This window comes from Hypanus sabinus, chromosome 4, assembly GCF_030144855.1.
Source record: "Hypanus sabinus isolate sHypSab1 chromosome 4, sHypSab1.hap1, whole genome shotgun sequence".
NCBI lineage: Eukaryota > Metazoa > Chordata > Chondrichthyes > Myliobatiformes > Dasyatidae > Hypanus > Hypanus sabinus.
In genome coordinates this window covers 8,379,792-8,404,508 of record NC_082709.1, presented here as the reverse complement: position 1 = coordinate 8,404,508, position 24,717 = coordinate 8,379,792, and the positions used below count along the sequence as shown (strand labels likewise).

The following is a 24,717-nucleotide window of genomic DNA, read 5'->3' as shown; positions in this document are numbered from 1 at the left end:
ACATATAAGGAGCATTTGGCAGCTTTGGACCTGTTCTCACTGGAATTTATAAGAATGCGTGGGGATCTCATTGAAACTTACTGAATGTTGAAAGAACTAGATAAGGTGGATGTGGAGAGGACGTTTCATCTGGTGGGGGATCCAGAACTAGTGGGCACAGCTTTAGAATTGAGGGGCAACCTTTTAGAACAGAGATAACGAGGAATTTTTTTTTTAGCCAGAGAGTAGTGAATCAGTGAAATACTCTGCCACAGACTGCAGTAGAGACCAAGTCAGTGCGTATATCTAAAGCAGAAGTTGATTGTTTCCTGATTGGTCAGGGCATCAAATGATATGGCAAGAAGGCAGGTGTATGGGGTTGAGTGGGATCCAGGATCAGCCATGATGGAATGGTGGAGCAGACTTGATGGGCTGAATGGCCTAATTCTGTTCCTATGTCTTATGGACTTCCACATACTGATGAATGAATCTTTCCTGAACACATTTGAGAAACTCTATTCCATCTAGTCCTTTTACAGTATATTCCCAGACAATATGTGGAAAGTTAAAATTACCTAATATATAATATCCTTATGATTCTTGCAACAGTCTGCAATCTCTTTATGAGTTTGTTCCTCTAAATCCTTAGGACTGTTGGATGGTCTGTAATATAGCCCCATTATCCTGGTCATACCTTTCTTATTTCTCAGTTCCACTTACTAGATGAGTTCTTCAGTCTGTCTTGACAGAGTTTCTTTTGCTGTTTTTCAAACTATGTGTAACAGTTAGTAGGGAACATCTGCTTATGTCACGCTGAGGACAGGAGCTGAACATGTTCAAATCCCATTTTCCAAATTCTTTATAAATATAAGTTACTCTTACCATCCCAAGTTCCTTCCTCACATGAGATCGGAATGACCGATTGTTTTTTACAGCAACATCTAATTTATGTTTAGGAATTTCCTCCAACGACATGGCAAATTCAAACCTGAATAAGACAAAATGTTAATTTCACGTTCATTCTCACAAACATTCAGGGATCAATTCAACAAGTATTTTCTAAGAAGATTATACTTGTGTGTGTCACAAATGATATATGCAATGAATAGGATAGATTGAAAAAGGGATTTATCACATGACTGATACCTATTTTAACATCTTTAAGTCAATTGAGGTAAACTTAGCATGCCATTTTGTTAAGAGTTCAAAATTAATTGAATAATTTATTTATATTGAATTATAATTAAGCTAGCATAGTGGTGAGCATAACGCTTTACAATGCCAGCTGTAAGAGTGGGGTTCAATTCCTACCGCTATCTGTAAGAAGTCTGTCTGTTCTCCTGTGACTGTGTGGGTTTTCTCCATAAGCTCTGGTTTCTTCCCATAAGCTAAAGATATATGAGTGAGGGTTAGCTGGTTGGCACCGGAATCAAGGCCTCACCTGTGGACTGCCCCAGCACTAATCAGATTATGGTGCTCAATGATTCAAAACAATGTACTTCACTGTATGTTTCAATGTACACGTAACAAATAAGGCTAATCTTTATCTTTACAAAGACTGTTGTCCATCAGTGAATTAAACCTCTGGCCACGAAGTCCCTACTGTAAATCAGACTTAACCTGAGGGCTTTGAAATCAGGAATGAGATGTATTTATGGGATACCTACTTTTCATCATACTGTGGATTAACAGTCTTCTTCTTGACTTGTGTTTTTCTCCGGCCTGACCAGCTCTTGTCAGGAAGAAGGTAAAGTCGGACATACGGATCTGATCCCTCATTTGAACAGGCGATTAGGTTTCTGTGTCAAATGAAATATGAAACCGCAACTATTATCTTGGTAAACCTTGGAAATACTAACTCAGCTATTTGATTAACATTGAATCTACTCTGTAGTCCATATTATACTGGACAAAGGTGCACAGAGAAACATTCAGTTAATTAAATATTACTCAAGTGAAAAGTAGAAGGCCATTCTGTCATTCAAACCCATTTTGCAGTTTTGTTAGCTGCAGACACTTAACCCATATTTGATTCATGATATAAAAATCTTGTCAATTTCAAATCATGAGCACTTTATTTAACCACATCTTTTTGGGGGATTTTTATGTTGCCACTAATCTTTGTGAAAACAGTGCTTTTTACTGTAAAGATTCTTTTCCTTTGTATGAATATTTCACTGAAGGAAACAGTTTTAGGTGACTACTGTTTAAGCATTCAAACATCTTATCCTGAATTAAATTTATTCTTTCTATATTCTCGTATTCTATCCCTTCATCCTCAAACTCTTGCAGAGAAAATGCTATGCTCCAATTACTGTAAATCAACAGAAAATATGTAAAATATCAAATGTATCTGTATAATTGGTTAAATTATTCCCAAATTCAGCTGAATACTGCACTTGATTTTCACTTTAGGTAACAAGAAACTGGCAGGAAAAATAAAATATCCAGAAAAGTCAAGTATAAGATAAACAACAATGAAGGAAATCATGAATTAAGGGTTCATCTGAAAGGTTTGACCTCCAAGAGGACCACAACCTTATTGGAGGGTTTGGAGGCTTGCGTGCCTCAATGACAGCTATGTTGGCTGGAGTCAGGGCTTCATGTTTTGGCTCCTGGTTAGGGTCACCCATGCCAAATAAGTCAAAGGGTATAGGCCAAACTAAGAGCCCTCCAGGTTTGGGGGTTCAGCTCAGGCTAACAACCCTGACTGGTAAAACAAAATTGTAATGGAATCCTATTGAGTGCAATGGTATTCCTGAGTCTCCACCTGAGACCTGCATGACTGACAGTGGTGAAAACGAGATGAAGCTACTGACACAGTGAAGGGAGCCCTGAATATCACCAGAGATGGAGGATCTTCATTGATGTTCTAAATGCCAGTGGCATATCATGCAGTAAGTAAGTAAGAGCTTGAACAAGTATTTGATCGGAGTTGGTTTTGGGGCCTTTACGCGTTTAATGGGAATAAGTCGTATTGTAGCGGTGTGCTACACGCAGCGCTAAAATTACGACACGGAGTCGGTAACTGCAGTCGAAGGAAAAAAACTTTATTCGAAATCCTCAGCCTCACTTTTAAGCCTCCCTCAACCTGCCCCCCATGGCGCAGAGGCTCCAAAGCTCTGTGCTCGCAAACCCCTGTAGGCTATCTAATTGTGAGCCGGTTCGGATGTGCCAGGAAATGGGTCGCCACAGTATCATGACAAGTTCTACCTATTATGACATTTGGCATAGATTCTTTAAACAACAAAGTTGAACATTAGGACAGTGGTTGACTGTCCCCAAGTCTATATTAGCTCTGTGAAATATCAAGCCTTAATGAAAAGATGATCATTCACCTGTTTTCTCCACATCATTTGTTTTTTCAGGACACATATTGATCTCATTACCAACATGAATGCAACAAATTTCACAAGTAAAATAATTGCCCATAAGGAAATTTACCTGCAACAGTGAACAATTACAACCAGAGAGTGACGTGGAGTGGAATAACGTACAGTCAGCTGGATTTGGCCCAAAGATTCCTCTGTCTGGGCTGTGCCACTGGAAGAAATTACACATTCTCTCAACCACGTTCTCTGTAAACAGACTTCCAGACTCTTGAGATCCTACGTTATACTTGAAACACCATAAAACTCCATATTTACAAGGTATTATTAAAAAGTTATTCTACAAATTTTCTAAGATCTTTATTAATGTTGATCCTTCTGTAATTAAAGAAAACAATATTTAAGTTAGGAATTACTCTCTACATTCCCAAATGAAACTTTAATTTTAATCTATATTAAAATTGTGCACCTAAACAAAAATCATCATTGAAAATTTGTTAGTTGAAAGACCTGTTAACTCCAAAACAATTTGTAAAACATCGATTGAGCATTACCCATAATCAATCAGACAGGAAAATTTTCCCCTCGGTTTTCGAGGTCAGGTAGAATTTCTTTCTCTGCCAGGAGCTTAAAAAGGAAAATAGGAGAGCCAGAAGGGGCCTTGAGAAGGCCTTGGGGGCAGGATTAAGGAAAACCCCAAGGCATTCTACAAGTATGTGAAGAGCAAGAGGCTAAGACGTGAAAGAATAGGACCTATCAAGTGTGACAGTGAGAAAGTGTGTATGGACCTGGAGGAAATAGCAGGGGTACTTAATGAATACTTTACTTCAGTATTCACAATGGAAAGGGATCTTGGTGATTGTAGAGAAGACTTGCAGGGCACTGAAAAGCTTGAGAATGCAGATATTAAGAAAATGGATGTGCTGGAGCTTTTGGAAAGCATCAAGTTGGTTAAGTCACTGGCACCAGATGGGATGTACCCCAGGTTACTGTGGGAAGCGAGGAAGGAGATTGCTGAGCCTCTGGCAATGATCTTTGATTATCAATGAGGACTGGAGAGGTTCCGAAGGATTGGAGGGTGGTGGATGTTGTTCCTTTATTCAAGAAAGAGAGTAGAGATAGCCCAGGAAATTATAGACCAGTGAGTCTTACTTCAGTGGTTGGAAAGTTGATGGAGAAGATCCTGAGAGGCAGGATTTCTGAACATTTGGAGAGGTATAATATGATTAGGAGTAGTCAACATTTCATTGTAAAGGGCAGGTCGTGCCTTATGAGCCTGATAGAATTTTTTGAGGATGTGACTAAACACATTGATGAAGGAAGAGCAGTAGATGCAGTGTATATGGATTTCGGCAAGGCATTTGATAAGCCCCATGCAAGGTTTATTGAGAAAATAAGGAGGCATGGGATCCAAGGAGGCATTGCTTAGTGGGTCCAGAACTGACTTGCCCACAGAAGGCAAAGAGTGGTTGTAGACGGGTCATATTCTGCATGGAGATCAGTCACCAGTGGGGTGCCTCAGGGATCTGTTCTGGGACCCTTAATCTTTGTGATTTTTTATAAATAACCTGGGTGAGGAAGTGGAGGGATGGGTTAGTAAGTTTGCTCATGACAAAAAGGTTGGAGGTGTTGTGGATAGTGTGGAGGGCTGTCAGAGGTTACAGCGGGACATTGATAGGATGCAAAATTGGGCTGAGAAGTGCCAGATGGAGTTCAACCCAGATAAGTGTGAAGTGGTTCATTTTGGTAGGTCAAATATGATGGCAGAATATAGTATAAATGGTAAGACTCTTGGCAGTGTGGAGGATCAGAGGGATCTTGGGGTCCGAGTCCATAGGATGCTCAAAGCAGCTGCGCAGGTTAACGCTGGGGCTAAGAAGGCATATGGTGTATTGGCCTTCATCAATTGTGGAATTGAATTTAGGAGCCGAGAGGTAATATTGCAGCTATATAGGACCTTGGTCAGACCCCACTTGGAGTACTGTGCTCAGTTCTGGTTGCCTCACTACAGGAAGGATGTGGAAGCCATAGAAAGGGTGCAGAGGAGATTTACAAGGATGTTGCCTGGATAAGGGAGCATGCCTTATGAGAATAGGTTGAGTGAACTCGGCCTTTTCTCCTTGGAGTGACGGAGGATGAGTGGTGACCTGATAGAGGTGTATAAGATGATGGGAGGCATTGATTGTGCGGATCGTCAGAGGCTTTTTCCCAGGACTGAAATGGTTGCCACAAGAGGACACAGGTTTAAGGTGCCGGGGAGAAGGTACAGAAGAGATATCAGGGGTAAGTTTTTTACTCAGAGAATAATGAGTGCATGGAATGGGCTGCTGGCAATGGTGGTGCAGGCAGATACGATAGGGTCTTTTAAGAGACTTTTAGATAGTACATGGAGCTTAGACAAATAGAGGGCTATAGGTAAGCCTAATAATTTCTAAGGTAGGAACGTGTTCGGCACAACTTTGTGGGCCGAAGGGTCTGTATTGTGCTGTAGGTTTTCTATGTTACATTTGGAAGATGGACCTGCTAAGTATCCCCCAGTTTAACCATATGCCATATCCATAAATTACTTAGGCCATGTACCCTGAGCTCAGCAATCACTAGCTCTATATAGTGCTTATGATTTTAAAAATAGGTTAGAATTATTTCTAAAACAATACATTTATGATATGTACTAGTTTTTAAAATTAATTATTTTGTAAAATGTGAAGCTTTCACCATAACCCTGTTGTGGGTGAAACAATCAGTTCCAAATGTACTTGACTGACAATACTCAGCTGATAATGTCTGAATACTGAGAACTCATGTTGGCCTCGTTTCTTCAAGCAAGTAATGCAGAGGTTGGCATTCTCAACTCAATACTTATGCAAAAAATTTATAATAATTATACTTGTAAAAAGGAGTAAAAATATTACCAGGTGTAATCATAATACCTTCTCATTTGTTTAAAAAAATGTACTTGCTTATTAGAGGAACATTCAATTAATGCTGTCTTGCAATTTTGCAGTGTCTTCAATCCCAATTCCCTTTATTTCCTTGTAATCCTGCAACTTATTCTCAATTATATATCAAATCTCTAATGTTTTCCCCACTTACCAATACTAAGGGATAATTAATAATAATAGTAATGACAATACTTTTATAATATTAGCTAATTATCCTAACCTGGTTTGCTGTGGGATGGAGTCAAAGTTACAAGCAGTCAAAAAGACCAATAACCCAACTACATAATAAGGAATACTGAGCAGATAACATCTTCTTTGAAGTTCTAAAATGTAGCAACAGCAAACTTAGATCATTTACATCTGAGAATGGGAGGAAATATCATTATGTTCATTAAGAAAGGAAACAGTGGTAAACACAGAGGGTACTCTGCCATGGGGAAAGCAAAGCCCTTCTCTGGACTTTCCAGCTACCTCTCCAGTAGCAGGACAAATGCTGTCAAATGATTTCTGTCCATCTGGGAAGTGCAGTGGATGTAATCTTCACCACATTACAAATACATGAGAAATGCAGGTAGTACCAAGCAATGTACAAAGCCTTCTCCAATTTCACTGAAGTCATCAATCCAGGTGGGACTCTGGAGTAACCTCATCTAATTCAGCTGCCCACAGAAATTTAATCTTTGCTTCATGACAGCTTGAATACCATGATGTTAACCAGTTAGTCCACATCACACCAATTTTATCAAAGACCAGAGTTATACAATAACCCACTCATACCACCAATGGTGCCTCTGCAAAACCCTCCAAATTCACTAGGATACACTGACATTTGTATATTTTTGCTTCCAGGGCAACACCCTAACAATCAGACCTTAACTGTTTACCCCAAATAGATTTGTGGATGATGCATTCTATTCTGAGCTTTTTTATAGAAAGAGAATACAAGGCATTTAGATGAAAAAAATCAAGGGTGAGGTCAAAGTCTCAGAGAAATGTATCACCTCACCATCTCCTGAGAATTCCAAGCCCACGTCAGCTCAAAATCGAGGAACAATGGCATTGAAAACCAAGTCCATGAGCCAGGTGCAAACAGAAGTGGTAGTAATAGAGGGAGATTTTCACTTTATGAACTATCCACTCACCCACCTTGTCAAGCATCATCTGTCTCACCTGGAGAGGAATCTGGTTTCCAGCACCTTGCAACCCACAAATTTTGCAGGAGCAAAATATCTTTAATCCTGATGGAATACATGCTTTGAGAGATCATTAACAAAACAAAAACAAGCCTACTTTTTTTGTGATTGTTGGTAACCACATTAACAGATTTTAGCCTATGGTATAAGTATTGTTTTACAGCTTTTGCATTTAAATGGTAATGTGTTGCAGTAACAATTCCAGTTTAGCCAGTTCTAGTTCTATATTACTAATTAACTAACAAAACTAAATGAACTTAATGATTCAAAGTATTTAAAAAAAATAATAATATATACCAAATGCCTTACTTTAGCAGTTGAAGATCCCCATATTGCAGGTTAACACTGGAACTGTCAGATTTAAGCACGATGCTGGATTTCTCTCTTTCTGAGGTCTCCGAGGTGCTGGATTCTGCTGCAGGTGTTGGAAGTTCTGGTATAACTTCACCAGTATCATTATTAGACTCTTTGTTACTTTCTATTCTCTCCATCTGGTCACAGGCTACACTACCGTGAACCATCTTTGTAACATTTGGCAAACTTGGCGTTGAAGGAGGAGTGCTCGTTTTGTTTCCAGTTTTCCTTTTCTTCACCGAAATGGGACATTTTTTCAGGACATTCAGACCAGTGTAGATACTGTCAGGGTCTGGTTCCTCATTGACCAGGACCTGTGTGTATTTTGAACAGAAGAAACATCACTCTAGATAACAGCACAAGACCATTTAATGCTTCTTAGTTTAATATCGATCAGCAAAGAGAGAGAGGGAGAAAGAAATAACAAATTAGCAGGAGCTTGATATCCCTGCTGGAAGTGTTTTACACAGGAAGATATGAAGCCATTGCCATGTTCAGTTCTGACCTCTGTGTTGAGTTCCATGTTCTCCCCATGATTATACAGGTTTCCCTGTGTGATCTGGTTTCTTCTCACATCCCAAAGATGGGCATGCTCATTGGTTAATTGGCCACTGCAAATTGCCTCCGGTATAGGTGAGCGGGAGAGGTTAATGGGAACATTACAAGGAGAAGTAGTATAGAACAGGATTGTTCTGTGAGCTGGGATTGACTTAATGAGCTGAAATAGTCTACTTCCATGTGTGAGATATACTATATGAAAAAATGCAAAGAAAATCGCACTTCCAGCAGAAGCAATGTATTTCATATCCATGATTGAATTAGGTGAATTACAATACGCAACTCACTCTTGTCATGGGATAAGAATTGATGATTTGAAGGTTAAACTGTCAAATCAGCCACACTGTTGCCTTTTAGTTGGGTTGTCCTTCACCCAGTTTGATTCCTTCTACACCCGTTTCTGTTTCAGTTAATCAGTTTAATTCATTTAACTCATATGTCATTGGTCATTAGCACCTCTTTGTTATCTTTGTTTAATAATGCACTGGGTTATATACCCACAAAGTAATCAAGTTTTTATTTAAAAAGTGGTCTATTAAAGTTACTTTCTTCAAAAAAGTACAAAAAATCCCTGTAACATTTAATGTTTTTGGAAAATGAATGTTTGGAAATCTAAAACTTGTTCTTTTCTACTGACTCACTAATGCTGAAGGCAAAAAAAAACCTAAGGCAAAACTTATATAAGAATCTCAGGTGCCTAGGACTCTTTGCACAGCACTACATATTTGAATAACATGCAAAAAGCAGCCAGCTGGGGGAGCTCAGTGGGTCAGGCAGCAGATCAGGGAAATGGGCTGTCAATGCTTTGGGTCGAGATTCTTCATCTGCATTGAAAAGCGAAGGGAAAAAACGGAGCAAGAACTGACAGGTGAGATGTCAATCCAGGTGCGGAGAGGTGATAGGCAGGTAAGCAGGGTCAGAGGCTGAGAGGTGATGGGTGAAGGCTACAAAGGGCTGCAGCTGATGGAAAGTGGAGCATGGAATATAACAGGGGAGCTGGTATGGGCAGATAGGAACAGTAGGACAACGGGACATAGTGGAGCAGAGTGTGGGTGATGGGCAGATGGAGATAGTATATGAGGTGACACGGGACCTGCAGATGTGGCATTGTCGAAGGAATGAAGTCAATTAGGGAAAAAAAGAAAAGGGACAGAAGAGAAACAATTTACCAGAAATCAGAGAATTCAATATCTGGTCATGGACTACCCAGACTGATTAAGAGCTGCTGTTCCTTTAGCAACCCTTGGAAGTCCTGATGAAGGGTCTTGGCCTGAACCTCCATAGATGCTGCCTGACCTGCTGAGTTCCTCCAGCATTTTGTGTGTGTTATTTCACCCCCCCCCCCCCATTTAAGCCTGGAGTAATCACAAGACAATGTTTACAAAGACCAATTAATCTACCAATTTTTGGACTGTAGGAGGAAACTGGAGTTCTGTGTCCATTCTGCATCTCTCTGTAACATTATTATCAGTACAGAATTAGAATCAGATTCACGTTTAATAGCAATGGCATATGTTGTGGAATTTGTTATGTGGCAGCAGTACATTGCAATACATAATTTAAAAAATCTGTAAATATATATATATATGTAAAAAGTATAAAGTTCATGAGTTTAATGTCCATTCAGAAATCTGATGGCAGAGGGGAAAAAGCTGATCCTGAATTGTTGAATGTGTGCTTTCAGGCTCCTGATGACAGCAATGAGAAGAGGTGTTCTGGGTGGGGTGCGACCCTTACTGCTGGATACCTTTTCTTGTTGGTAGGTCTACCTGCTGTTTGCTTTATTAAGTAGAAACACTAAAAGCATAACTGACATTATAGAGCTTATGCAAAGAAAAATATATCTAAACGGAAAACATATTAGTAGTCTCTTTGATACAGCTGACTTACCCGAAGGATCAGCTTCAACTTTATTAGGCTGCTGGAACCTGAATGATCAAGTGGAAATCTTTGGTCGAGGGTCATATCAGTCGCTTTCAACAAATGGTAGAAAGGAACAGTCAAGATCCCAAGGGCACATTCTCTGTCTTTGTCTTTGATCTTCTCAAAACAAATTACATAAGTAGTTCACAAAACACACAACATAAAACAAAGGTTAATTCTTCCATTCCAAGTATAAAAACAATTTGGTATCTACCTACCCAGAATTAACCAATATCCATTAATTCCTGAAAATATATATATTTTTATAGCTCATATATTTGAAATCATTCTCTTAAGAAACAATTGGAGGACAGATTTTTATAAACTTCAGGTAACACTGCTAATGGGGTTACTGGTATTGTCAATGTTTCGGATCTAGACCCTTCACCTGGACTGGATCTAGAGTGGATCAGCTGAGATGAATGGTCTCTACCCAAAATGTTAACTGTTTCTCTCCATTGTTACTGCCTGACCCATAAAGTTCCTTTGGCATTGTGTGTATTGCTCCAGATTCCAGCCCATGAAGGCTTTTGTCTCCATACTGGCCACAGTTTTCTTCTAATTGTTTGGAAATAACTACATTACCAAAATGGGCATGACAATTATTTGGGAATGGGAAAGGTGGTAGGATCCCAATTGGCTCTTAGCTCTGTTTACATGTGAGTTATTTATCTTCATGCAACAGGGATGATTTCAAGTCAAGTCAAGTCACTTTTTATTATCATTTCAACCATAACTGCTGGTACAGTACACAGTAAGAACGAGACAATGTTTTTCAGGACCATGGTGCTACATGAAACAACAAAAAAACTACACTAGACTACAGACCTACCCAGGACTGCATAAAGTGCACAAAACAGTGCAGGCATCACAATAAATAATAAACAAGACAATAGGCTCAGTAGAGGGCAAGTAAGTTGGTGTCAGTCCAGGTTCTGGGTATTGAGTCTGATGGTTTGGGGGAAGAAACTGTTACACAGTCTGGTCATGAGAGCCCGAATGCTTCAGTGCCTTTTCTCAGATGGCAGGAGGGAGAAGACTTTGTATGAGGGGTATGTGGGGTCCTTCATAATGCTGTTTGCCTTGCGGCTGCAACGTGTGGTGTAAATGTCTGTAATGGTGGGAAGAGAGACCCCGATGATCTGGTTTCTGGTTTTCCTTAAGATGCTATTAAACTACAGAGGACACAGGGTGCCAAAGCAAAGGGATCAACACCTACTTCAAGACTGAGTACAAGGAGTCTTCATTTGTCCTTGGAGTCAATATGGAGTCACATAACATCATAGCTGAGGAGGTCTTTGAGATTTTATCAAGTTGGGACTTATTGTTTCTCTGTCATGGACAAGGTCTCTGTCTCCAGCATTCCTGGTTTTCAGTGGAGAGTGTCAAAACTAAAGATTGCACACATTTCAAGGGAACCAATGAGGTGCTGGAACTTCTACACTCTTTCCTTCCATGAACCTCAGCCTTCAAGTGCCTGCATGAGTCAGGATGGCAAATCGAAGGCCACCTTCCTTTAGTGCTTGCTCCCCGTTCAATTAGCCATGTCTATCTAGTTCAGATTCTTTCTGGTAGAGAAGCCAGGAGTCTCTTTGTAGGGACGAATTATTATAGACTTTAGGGCAGTACAGATGCAGTGGACACGCTACAGGTCAAATTGGTTGGGAGTTGTCAAGGTGTCTTTGTGGAGTCCCTAAGAGCTTCAGCATTAATTCTCATGTAGCAAAGTTCCTGTTCTGCGGCTAATTTGATGGAGATAACCGTGCAATTACTTGGAGGAACGACAACGACCATTAGTGCCTATTGTGGACACAGTTCTCTTCAATTCCATTCCAAAGCAACCTATCAAGTCCAACCTTGCCACCAACTCCAGCAAAACATTGCAAAAGCCATTTGTGAATCAGAACTGAAGCCCCAAAGAGCAGATGGTATTACTGCTGAAGTTTTAAATGTTCACACTGAAGGACTTCAGTCACAATTCCACAATCTAATAGTCCACACCTGGTAAGAAATTGATATGTGACTGGGTCTCAGAAATGCCATCCTCAAGAAAGGATAAAAAGTTGTTTGCTGTAAGAGCTAATTACATCCTTAAGGATGTAATTCAAGGATGTTTTCAAAACCTCATTGAAATGATGCAACACTCCTATTTTTGCCCGTGAGTCTTTGATCTCTCAAAGAGAAGCATAAGGAGATTGGGAGCATACAGAAGACCAGCATAATGAACAGGATCAACCATCTCCCGTCATTCACCTGCCCTCCCTGCCAGTAGCAAAATCTGCACGTCTCACATTGTGTTCACCAGCCCTCGCAGAAATGAAGTGAAAGCAAGTCGTCCTCAATTCTGTGAGACTGCCTAAGAATAAGGACTATCCAATACAACAAAAAATAGGCACGTCTTAGTGTTTCCTTAAGTTCAAAATCAGCAGAACTGATTGGTGAGGCCTAGCCCTTGTCACAACCAATGCCACACAGCTCCCCTACGTTCACCAATAAACCAATGAATTGGACTTGCAGCTTTCCACACACACCTAATCAGTTTGACATACATCCATCAGAATTTTCTGAAGTTGCTTTTTACAAACTACATCATAAATTTTCATTTGGAAAATTAGCCTGAGTATAATAATTTTTTCCTTGTCCATGCTTATTAGAAACAACAGCCTTATGTAACAAAATATACATTACCTCTATATATAGTCCGTCAGAGTGAACATTTTTGATGAAGAAAGTAAATGCCTGTTCCCAGACCGGTGCACTAGTATTGTAGCAAATCTGTAAATTCAAAATTAGTGTTAGTTAGACTCTCTCTCAATAGTAAATGTTTATAAATTTAGTTATTTGATTTACTTAAATGACTGGCAAGTTCAAGTCCTGGATTGTCATTCATTCGTACATGAATACCCATGTATAGAGCCAAATGAAACAGTGTTACTCCGGGGTCAAGCTGCAAAACACAGTACCAAAGGTCACACACAGTACAAAGCACATAGAGATAGCAAGCACGTATAAGATAGCAGTATAATACAGTCACACAAAAAGTCTCTGAGTCCATGGATGCTGCAGCAGTCTGCAGTCAAACACAATACAGCTTGTCTTCTCCCAAGCGAACACTGGGGGGCAGCATTGACTCCAGCATGCATGCTGTGGGACACTGCTTTTGGCACTGGTGGATCACCCGACTCTGACGCCTCCCCTTGGGCAGTTGCAAATAGGCAACACCATGGCTCGAGGTCTAATCCAGGGCCACTCAGCTCCCACGCCATTTGCCACTAAACCAATGAATTGTACTTGCAGCATTCCACACCGCCAAAGTCCAACAGGGTATTGCGATCACAAACTAAGTGACTAAGACAGGGGTGGGCAAACTTTTTGACTTGAGGGCCACAAAGAGTTCTAAAATTTGACAGGGGGGCAGATGGACGGAGTGTTTTGGTAATACACCTCATAAGAGAAAATAAAATATCATGGGATATGTAGAAAACATGTGCTTTAATTTCAATTGAAAATGAACAAATGCATTACAACAAAATATCTGCCTTTGAAGTCCCATGGTATTTAGCTATTTATTGAAATGACTTTTAAAACACTGAAAATTAAATGAATAAAATACAGCTTTTTTAAATAGTAACAGTTATTATTTTAAAGCCCTGAAAATTCTGTTATCCTTAAAGATATTATCATCATCACTCTCCTCCTGACTGTCTTTATTTCAAAAACGGTAGGAGATGCAGGTCTACTTGTCCTGCTTGATCTTATTCAATTGTCCCCGTGCCAAAACTCAACAACGACCCGCACAATGACAGAACAGTGAAAGTGCGCCAGTATGCGGAGCGCGTTATTTGATCTGGAGTGCATTTTTTATTCTGAGAACGTACGTACACCTGCGCACTACTCATGTCCATCACTTAACAGAAATGACATGTAACATGTAAGGCTGATTGAAAAAAATATTTTCAAATGCATTTTTTACATAACACAACGAAGAATCCTATTTTTAATTTCAGTGGGAACAGTGTTGTTGGTCTCCCTTTTTAGCCAGCGCATCAAAGTCTGGATTTAGTTTTGTTGTGGCGATTCTCAGGATGGATCTGAGGTGTTGGTCAGTTAACTTTTATCTGTGGCTGGCTTTGTTGATGTTCATGACGCTGAACGCCTGTTCACACAAATAGGTCGAGCCGAACAAAGAGTAAAGCGCAAATGTGGAGTAATACGCTGCACCTCAACAAAGGTCAATGTGTAGCGGTGTGCTACATGTAGCGCTAAAATTACGACACGGAGTCGGTAACTGCAGTCGAAGAAAAAAACTTTATTCGAAATCCCCAGCCTCACTTTTAAGCCTCCCTCAACCTGCTCCCCCGTGGCGCAGAGGCTCCAAAGCTCTGTGCTCGCAAATCCCCGCAGGCTATCTCCCTTCGCCGGAAAGCTGGCTAATTGTGAGCCGGTTCGGATGTGCCAGGAAATGGGTCGGCACAAATGTATATAGAGTGTGTCATCTATTGGGAAAACGCCAGAATTGCGGGGAAAAAACGTTAACAAGGTTTATTAATATAATTTCATCAAGTTCTGCGGGCCAGATTAAAAAGCTTAACGGGCCGCATATGGCCCACGGGCCGTAGTTTGCCCATGCCTGGTCTAAGACAATCATTCGGTCTTAGACTGCACAGCTCCTTCAGGCAGGCAGCTTCACCGACTGCACCAAGTCCAGCTTCTTCTCCCCCAATAGCAACTCACTGATGGGATATACCCGCAGTACTTCAAGCTTTAATGTCCAGCAGGGTCTTGTGAACATAAAAAATACATTAAGAAAAGACAAGAAAACCTTTGGTTGAACGCATAGAAGCTGCTGCGTACGAGCCTCTCACTGATAAGAATTCCTTTCTTATGAAGTCATTAATTTACGGTTATACACTTACAGTTATAACAACTACAAATTTTTGAAAGGATCCAGCTTTAATATTTAAAAGTACATAAATTATCTACAATTTTAACTTTTTTTTAATCTGTTTTTTCCTTCGTCCTCCAAGAGGACCACAAACTCATCGTGCTTTGGAGGCTTGCATGCACCAATGATCTGGAGTCAAGGCTTTATGCTTTGGTTGTTGGTAGGGTCACCCATGCCAAACAGGTCAAAGGGTAGAGGCCAGGCTAAGAGTGGTCCACCAGTCCTCCAGGTTCGGGGGTTCAGCTCAGCGTTTAACAACCCTGACTAGTAAAACAAAATTGTTATGGAAGCAGCATAGAAGAATCTTCCTACATCTGAGTTTAACACTATTCTCGAGTCTTCACTCGGGACTTGCATGACTGACAGGAGTGAAAACCAAGAGGAAGCTACTGACACAATGAAGGAAGCCCCGAAAATCGCCAGAGATGGAGGACCATCATTGCTGCCCTAAACGCCAGTGATGTAATGGGCAGAAAGCAAATATTCTCAGTAAGTCTGCACCATCATTGCAGTTTTTCTTTGTTTTCTCCCCCTCCGTTCTCCACCATCCTGATAAACTGCTGTAAGCAATGATTATAATGCTGCTCCTGAGAATTATGCAATAACTTTAAATCTTGCAACACTACAGAATGAGCCAACTTTTGAAAGACATATACAAATCAGCTATTGGAAAATTGGACAAATCCTCAAATGCAACTTCAATACATGACAAGGAGTGTTAGATCAGCAGGCAACATTTCCTCTAATTTTTTTTAACAACTGCAGGGACCAACCAATGCTCTGAGCAGGAAACTTTTACCCAGCCTATAAACCGTGCAGCACTTTAAATGAAAACTGAAAAATCACACACTTGATTTTATTTATTAATTGAAGGATATGATGAAATACAGTACAACAAAAGGAAATCTTCCATGTTTCGTCAACTTTCAAACTTAGATGACATCAGTGTTTAGTGGGCCAGCGGTTGATTAACAATGAGCTACCAACTTCCATTCTGTGTTTATTGTTACAATTTGTAACAGTGCCATAACTTGAAAGGCTGACAATGTAAATATGTTGAAGCTCTAAAATTTTCAAAGGTTTACAGTAGTGCACATTTATTACTCAGAAAATTTATGAATTATTTTCTTTAACACAATTTTTATAGAACATTTCACAATTATATTAATCTAGATTTCAAAATTATATTAACATTATAGAAAAGAACAAAGCTCTGGGGGAGCAGAGCCCGCAGGTCTGCCAGCTTCCAAAGCTTGCTTCTGTTTGTATAACGGATTTTTCAGAAAATTCCCAGGTTTGATACTCACAAAAATTTATCCCCACCGTTCATCGACTGTATCACCCAAGGCAAAATTTAACCAATAGGCCCTTTACAGACTCAATCAAGAAGCTCCAGCCCAACCTTTGACAGAGTCTACAAATCCCTTAATCGGCCTTTTGGCCACCTCATCACCCATTGATGGAGTAGAAGCAAGTCATGCTCATCCTAAATTGTCAGCATAGAAAACTCATTTTCCACAGCAGTCAACACAATTGCACGGTGTACCCAGCAGTATAATGGATTTCAAGTTGGTGAAATAATATCATATTATGTAAATACAGAAAAGCTGAATCAGTTGTTTTCCTAATCGAGGCCTAAACTGGGATCTCCCTTTCCAATTGCCATTTAGCTCATTGAAGGGACGGGCTTATTTTCTGCCTCTTTCACAGCCAATTAACAGCAAATCCCTGTTTTCACATGGTCCACCGTAAACTCAAGAAATTGCATCACATCTTCCACCTGAGCACATTGTAGCCTGCAGAATTTCTTACAGAATAACACTTGTGGGAAACCTGCTCCTTTCCCAGTTTCTCCTCACTGAGGTGGCAATACCTTTCTTTTTCAATTTTTTTTATTCCTCTTTTGATTCTAACTACTGGCTGCAGTTAGAATCTTAATCTTGTTATCTCACGTTCTCATTATTCATATTTTTATTTATATTTGAACTTGCAAAGTTTGTTGTCTTCTGTGCTCTGGTTGATCTTTCATTGATCCTGTTATAATTATTATTCTATCAATTTGCTGAGTATACCCGCAGGAAAAGGGATCTCAGGGTTTCATGTGGCGACATATATGTAGTTTGATAATAAAATTTACTTTGAACTTTTGAACTTCTTTTGAACTCAAGTAGTTATCATCTTGACAGCTTTGCTTGCATCCTACCACACACTTTCCCTGGAATCTCTCCACCCCTCTTCCAGTCTGCAACTCACTCAGTCACTTTTCCAGTTCTGAGGAAGAATCTGTTTCTCTCCTCTCAGACGCTGCTCAACCTGCTAAGTGCTATCATCGTCTCCTACTTTTGCAACAACTGTAAGTTAGGTACCCATGGCTTCTCATCACTGATTCTGACCAGGCAGCGTGGGCCATTGGGCAGAAGGTCACAGCCATCTTATCTGTTATTTACTTATTGTGAGACAGATGGGTGCTGCTTGGCCTGTCAGGTTCATAGTGATGCCCACTACATCAATGAAAGGAAGTGCAGTCACCGGAGAGGGTTCAAAGGTGGTTCACGAAAACGGTTCCGGGATTGAAAGGCTTGTCACATGAACAATGTTTGATGGCTCTGGCCCTCTACTCACTGGAAATTAGAAGAATGAAGGGGGATCTCATTCAAACCTATCAAATGTTGAAAGTGGATGTCGAGAGAATGTTTCCTATGGTTCAATTTAATATCAGAAAGCCTATACCTGAAACTCTTACAGTTCACAGAAACATCTACAAAACAAACAACTCCACGGAATGAATAACAGTAACATCAAGAGCCCCAAAGTCCCCTTCCCATGCACAAGCAGCAGCAGAACCATCAACCATGCCCCTCCTCCCTTTGCACCACCCCCCCAACCATACAAGCAGCAACAAAAGCCCCCTCAAAGAGACCTTGATCTGGAATCCATCAGAAAATACAGTCCATAACCAAACACTTTGGTATCTCAGACAGCCTCTCGCTCACTAGTGAGGGAGAGAGAGATTGCTCCTGCACCAGTGAAAGCAGGAGACCAGCAGCTCTCTGTTCTGATGTTGGGGGAGTCTAAGACTAGAGGACACAGCCTCAGAATAGAGGGACGTCCATTCAGAACAGAGATGAGGAGGAACTTATTTCGCCAGAGGGTGGTGAATCTGTGGAATTGGTTGCCATAGGCGGCTGGGAGGCCTAGTCATTGGGTATATTCAAGGCAGAGGTTAATAGATTCTTGGTTAGTCAGGGCATGAAGGGATATGGGGACAAGGCAGGAGATTCCATGGATCAGCCATGATGAAATGGTGGAGCAGACTCGATGGGCCAAATTGCCTAATTCTGCTCCTATATCTCATGGTTTTAAATCAATCCCATCAGCCCCAGCCCACGCAACATACTCTCACTTACATGCCCATCAATTCATTAATTGTTTCTCCATTTGCCTGTAACCCACCAGCACCTATCGATAGAAAACAGGAGCAGGTGTCACCTATTCAAACACTGATGATGTTCTGATAAGATCGTGGCTGATTATTTATCTCAATTCCACATTCCTGCTCTCTCAATAGCCGTCTCTGCAAGTCTGCAGGACAGCAAGGTAAATAAAGCCTCTGGTCATGGTGCGAACCTACAAACTCCACACACAGAGCAGACAAGGTCACGACTGAACCCGTTCTGGTGAGACAGCAGCACTAACTGCTGACCCACCAGGCAGGACATGGACAAGTAATTCTGTTGTAAAGCGCAACTAAGGAATGATGAGAAACTCAACTCATTTCTGTTGTCATTTATAACAAATAAACAGTCTAGAAAATGGATATCTTGTACCTTACTTTCTTGCTTGATGTTTTCAACCTGAAGCTGAACCGAACAGCTGGGTTCCAGGCTTGTCTTCTTTATTGACTGTGAAAGAAAGTGAAGCATAATCCTCACCAAGAGCTGATAACACATTTGTAATCATTTCAGATGACTGCACATCTGAATATAGCATAACCATTACAATGATGAAAAGCATGATAGGACTTCTGCAATCTGTTTGTTTTAAATCCAAGAATGTACCACTGCTTGGTTAGTGTAGGTTGTACCACAATTACGCTAGGATTAAATTGGGTTTGCTGGTTGGTGCCTCAGAAGACTATAGGGGCCTGTTCCGAACTACATCTCAATAAGTACAATAAATTAAAAACTGCAAAGAGTGCAGGGAAGATTTATGAGGATGTTGTCAGGACTGGATGGTTGAATTTATGGGGAGAGTTTGGCCAGGCTAGGTCCTTGGAATGTAGGAGAATGAGGGTCAACCTTAGGGAATAATTTAGGATTATGAGAGGCAACGATAAGGTGAGTAGTAACACTCTCTTCCCCAGGGTAAAGGAATCCATGTTCTGGGGTCAGAGATTTAGGGTGAGAGGAAGAAGATTTAAAAGGGACCTGTGGAGCATCTTTTTCACTGACGTAACAAGCTGCTTGAGAATGTGGTTCAGGCAAGTGTAATAGCATAATTTAAAATGCAATTGAATTATGACATGAGGGGAAGGGCTTAAAGCAATGTTGTCTAAAAACATGAGATTGGATCTGGCTGGATGGGCACCTTGGTCAGCAAGGATGGGTTAGGCCAAAGGAATTGTATTTATACATTTTATATTCCTCGATGGCTCCAGAGCAGGGGTTCATGATCTTTTTAATGCCATGGACCCCTACCATTAACCAAAGGGTCCAAGGACCCCAGATTGGAAACCCCGCTCTAGAAGGTCATTGTTGTTCATTTACGCACCTTGTGGTGTATTGGGTGGCATGTATGTCATTTCTGTAGCATTTGACTTCTTTTACGAGGTCGAGTTGCTAGCATGGAAAGTGTGCAAGCAGCTGGCCAGATCTGAACTCAGGACCATTTGCCTCTAAGTCCAGTGCCTATGCCACTACACCATCGGCCAGTCATAGAGTCAAGAAATATCCACCATGGAAAATTCTTACCAAGATATTTATCCAAGCTAGTCCATTTATTTACATTTTGCCTACATAATTCTAAAGGCTTCCTGTCAATGAACCTGCCCAAATGTCTTTTAAACTTTTTAATTCTACCCTGAATACTATAAAATTACCTTGATATATTTTGGTTTGCTCCTTTTCTTTATACTGTATTCATTGTTCATATATTCAAACTGATTTCTCTTAGAGAAAAGAAAGTTTTATTAGTCAACAAATAAGACAATAAAAAGTTTTCAGTTAGATTTCTTTAATTCATTAATAAGGTTTAACAATATACAACAGAGGGGAGTAAACCCAATGACTCATCCCGTGAGCGGGAGTTCTGAACTCCACAGGAAGTTGCAGAGACTGATGATTTCAATAATGTAAAGGAAGGCATACAGAGATGAATTGATGAATGTTCCTCTCTGCTCATGAAACGACTGAGACATGAAATGAGCTACTTAGTGGAGATGAAAGCTCCAAAATTAATTTGAAAATTTGATGCATAAGAGGTGTAGATAATCTTACTGGAGTCAATTAGGGTGGGAAGAATAGTATTTTTCCTATCTTTTTAATATTTAACTTTAACAAGCAATTTAATAAACTCCCATGTTATCTCTAACCAATGCCTATTCTTCTTCCCTGAAAACATACAGAACATGTTCATTTTGTAAACCATGTCAACCATTTTATCAATATTACCATATTCATTGATTTTAGAGAATACTTAATGTAAGTACTTATTTAACTACTGTTTCAAAAATATGTTTTATTACTCAAGATTATCAAATAACAATTATTGTCAATATCATTTTAGTCCCTCTTTCTTTTGTTTTGAATATTTTTTTAAAATCTTAATCAGGTTTAGGTGCACAATTCCATTAGCTTAAGACCTTTCTTTGTATAACCTCACGCATAAGGGTAACCAGATGCTTGGTGAAGCTGTGTCCCTCCAATTTGATTATTGTGGATAGGCCAGGTTATCCAGTTGAAATCTGCCCATGGAGTTAGCTGCGTGCTGATCACAGATGTACTGGGGTGGAAGCCATTATCCCCCTCACCACACCTGGAGAACATCAACATAAGGTTTGATCTTCTCAGGTGATTGGAAGGGAAATCCATGGCTGTGGTTCTTGAGAATTCCTTTTTGCACTGATGAAAGGACTCAAAACCACAACAACCAGATAAGGACACAACTGAGAAAATGTCAATGTGGGTTTTCATATCAGAAAAGAAAAATGCACAAGTTTAACACTTGCAAAATGTCTCAAAAAGTTCATTACATTAAAAATTGAGCTTCATCAAGCAAACACGAGGAAATCTACAGATGATGGAAATTCAAGCAACACACACAAAATGCTGGTGGAACTCAGCAGGCCAGGCAGCATCTATAGGGAGAAGCACTGTTGATGTTTCGGGCCGAGACCCTTCGTCAGGACTAACTGAAAGGAAAGATAGTAAGAGATTTGAAAGTAGGAGGGGGAAGGGAAAATACGAAATGATAGGAGAAGACCGGAGGGGGTGGGGTGAAGCTGAGAGCTAGAAAGGTGATTGGCAAAAGGGATACAGAGCTAGAGAAGGGAAAGGATCATGGGACGGGAGGCCTAGGGAGAAAGAAAGGGGGAGGGGAGCACCAGAGGGAGATGGAGAACAGGCAGAGTGAAGGACAGCGAGAAAAAGGAAAAAAAAGGAGGGGAAAAAAAACTAAATATGTCAGGGATGGGGTAAGAAGGGGAGGAGGGGCATTAACAGAAGTTAGAGAAGTCAATGTTCATGCCATCAGGTTGGAGGCTACCCAGCCGGTATATAAGGTGTTGTTCCTCCAACCTGAGTGTGGCTTCATCTTGACAGTAGAGGAGGCCATGGATAGACATTTCAAAATGGGAATGGGAGGTGGAATTAAAATGTGTGGCCACTGGGAGATCCTGCTTTCTCTGGCGGACAGAGCGTAGGTGTTCAGCGAAACAGTCTCCCAGTCTGCGTCGGGTCTCCCCAATATATAAAAGGCCACACCGGGAGCACCGGACGCAGTATACCACACCAGCCGACTCACAGGTGAAGTGTCGCCTCACCTGGAAGGACTGTCTGGGGCCCTGAATGGTGGTGAGGGAGGAAGTGTAAGGGCAGGTGTAGCACTTGTTCCACTTCACCAATATATAAAAGGTCACACCAGGAGCACACCAATATATAAAAGGCCACACCGGGAGCAGAATTATCCAACGTATAATTCTCTGTAACTTCCGCCACCTCCAACGGGATCCCATTACCAAGCACATCTTTCCCTCCACCCCCTTTCTGCTTTCCGCAAGAATCGCTCCCTATGCAACTCCTTTGTCAATTCATCCCCCCCATCCCTTCCCACCGATCTCCCTCCCGGCACTTATCCTTGTAAGCGGAACAAGTGCTACACCTGCCCTTACACTTCCTCCCTCACCACCATTCAGGGCCCCAGACAGTCCTTCCAGGTGAGGTGACACTTCACCTGTGAGTCGGCTGGTGTGGTATACTGCATCCGGTGCTCCCGGTGTGGCCTTTTATATATTGGGGAGACCCGACGCAGAATGGGAGACCGTTTCGCTGAACACCTACGCTCGGATCGCCAGAGAAAGCAGGATCTCCCAGTGGCCTCACATTTTAATTCCACATCCCATTCCTATTCTGATATGTCTATCCATAGCCTCCTCTACTGTCAAGATGAATCCACACTCAGATTGGAGGTACAACATCTTATATACCGGCTGGGTAACCTCCAACCTGATGGCATGAACATTGACTTCATTAACTTCCGTTAATGCCCCTCTTCCCCTTCTTACCCCATCCCTGATATATTTAGTTTTTTTTTCCCCTTGCTTTTTTTCCTTTTTCTCTCTGTCCTTCACTCTGCCTGTTCTCCATCTCCCTCTGGTGCTCCCCTCCCCCTTTCTTTCTCCCTAGGCCTCCCGTCCCATGATCCTTTCCCTTCTCTAGCTCTGTATCCCTTTTGTCAATCACCTTTCTGGCTCTCAGCTTCACCCCACCCCCTCCGGTCTTCTATCATTTCGCATTTTCCCCTCCCCCTCCTACTTTCAAATCTCTTACTATCTTTCCTTTTAGTTAGTCCTGACGAAGGGTCTCGGCCCGAAACGTCGACAGTGCTTCTCCTTATAGATGCTGCCTGACCTGCTGCATTCCACCAGCATTTTGTGTGTGTTGCTATATCAAGCAATTGTTTATTTTGACCAAAACGTTGATGGATTACTACTAACAAGGAACAACATTAAAATTGTACTTATCAATGATTAAAACACTTGTTACGATGCTTAACAGATGAACAATGTGTAAAATATATCTACATGAAATTCACATCAAGAGCAACATTAAACTAACAGGGATGCTGTACAAAGTGAACCAAGAAGAAGATCTATTCACCTATTCCTCTATAATAATAAAGATGTACATCATTCTTTTAAAATGTTCTTCAAACTGTATATTCGGATATATTTTCAAATACACTGTATATAATTTACTTACAGGCAGATGATATGCACTATCCAGGTAAACAACCAGCACTGCTGTTGATTTGTCAGTGAGAGTCGGCTTCATAGCATTTTCCTATCGGAAACAAGATTTTTCTATTTAACGTGAACCTAAAGTCATATTCTACTAACATGCAATATTGTAGATGCATACGTTGGCATTATACAGTTCACAAATAATGATGAATTAGAAGGAAACAGAGTAGTGAAGTGTTGCCAAGACAACAACCATTCCCACAATGTTTGCGAAAGGAAAGAGCTTGTTTTTGACTGGCGGGGGGGGGGGGGGGAGGGTGGAGGTGATTGATGTACGTGCTTCTGTCAATATCAATGGTACTGAGATTGAGAACGTCAAGTTCCTAGGGGTGAACACCACCATTCCACCTGTCCTTGGCCAACCATGCTAAGAAAGTCCACCAATGCCTCTACTTCCTCAGGAAGCTAAAGAAATTGGACATGTTTTTTTTGACCCTCACCATTTTTTATTGATATACCATAGCATGCATCCTATCCAGATGCAACAACTGTTCTGTTTGAGACAGCATGAAACTGCAAATAGTTGTGGATACAATTCAGCACATCATGGAAAGCAGCCTCACCTCCATGCCAGCACAAACAAAGGCTTTACCTACCCCGTCATTCTCTCTTCTACTAATATCCAGACATATATACCGTCAGGCTCAAGGATAGCTTTAATCCTGTTGTTATAAAACTATTGGATAGTTCTCCAGTATGCTAAGGTGAATTCTTCAGCACAATCTACAGTACCGTCCAAAAGCCTTAGGCACATATACGTACATAGCTAGGGTGGCTAAGACTTTCATACAGTAACTGTAATAATTATATGCATTACACTGTATTGCTGCCACAAAATAAAAACAAATTTCATGACGGATGTGAGTGATGATAAATCTGATTCTGTTATGGAGTGAGAGTGGGACGAGGGCAGGGAGAGGGGAGGGAGTGGGAAAAACCAGAGAGACATTCTATAATGATCAATAAATCACTTGTT

The 24,717-nt window shown here is 40.9% G+C and overlaps 1 protein-coding gene across 1 annotated transcript in view; it reads right to left on the bottom strand.

The window, feature by feature from the left end:
* The window catches only part of LOC132392461 (extended synaptotagmin-3-like), a 106,302-nt gene that overhangs the window by 5,653 nt on the left and 75,932 nt on the right, over positions 1-24,717 (bottom strand). Inside the window, exons 13-21 of the mRNA XM_059966337.1 lie at positions 23,701-23,781; positions 20,322-20,390; positions 19,051-19,125; positions 12,967-13,053; positions 10,246-10,395; positions 7,753-8,111; positions 3,424-3,522; positions 1,647-1,778; positions 862-967 (exon numbers count right to left, since the gene is read on the bottom strand). Coding sequence (XP_059822320.1) covers positions 862-967; positions 1,647-1,778; positions 3,424-3,522; positions 7,753-8,111; positions 10,246-10,395; positions 12,967-13,053; positions 19,051-19,125; positions 20,322-20,390; positions 23,701-23,781 — 1,158 coding nt within the window. The remainder of the gene's footprint in view (positions 1-861; positions 968-1,646; positions 1,779-3,423; positions 3,523-7,752; positions 8,112-10,245; positions 10,396-12,966; positions 13,054-19,050; positions 19,126-20,321; positions 20,391-23,700; positions 23,782-24,717) is intronic.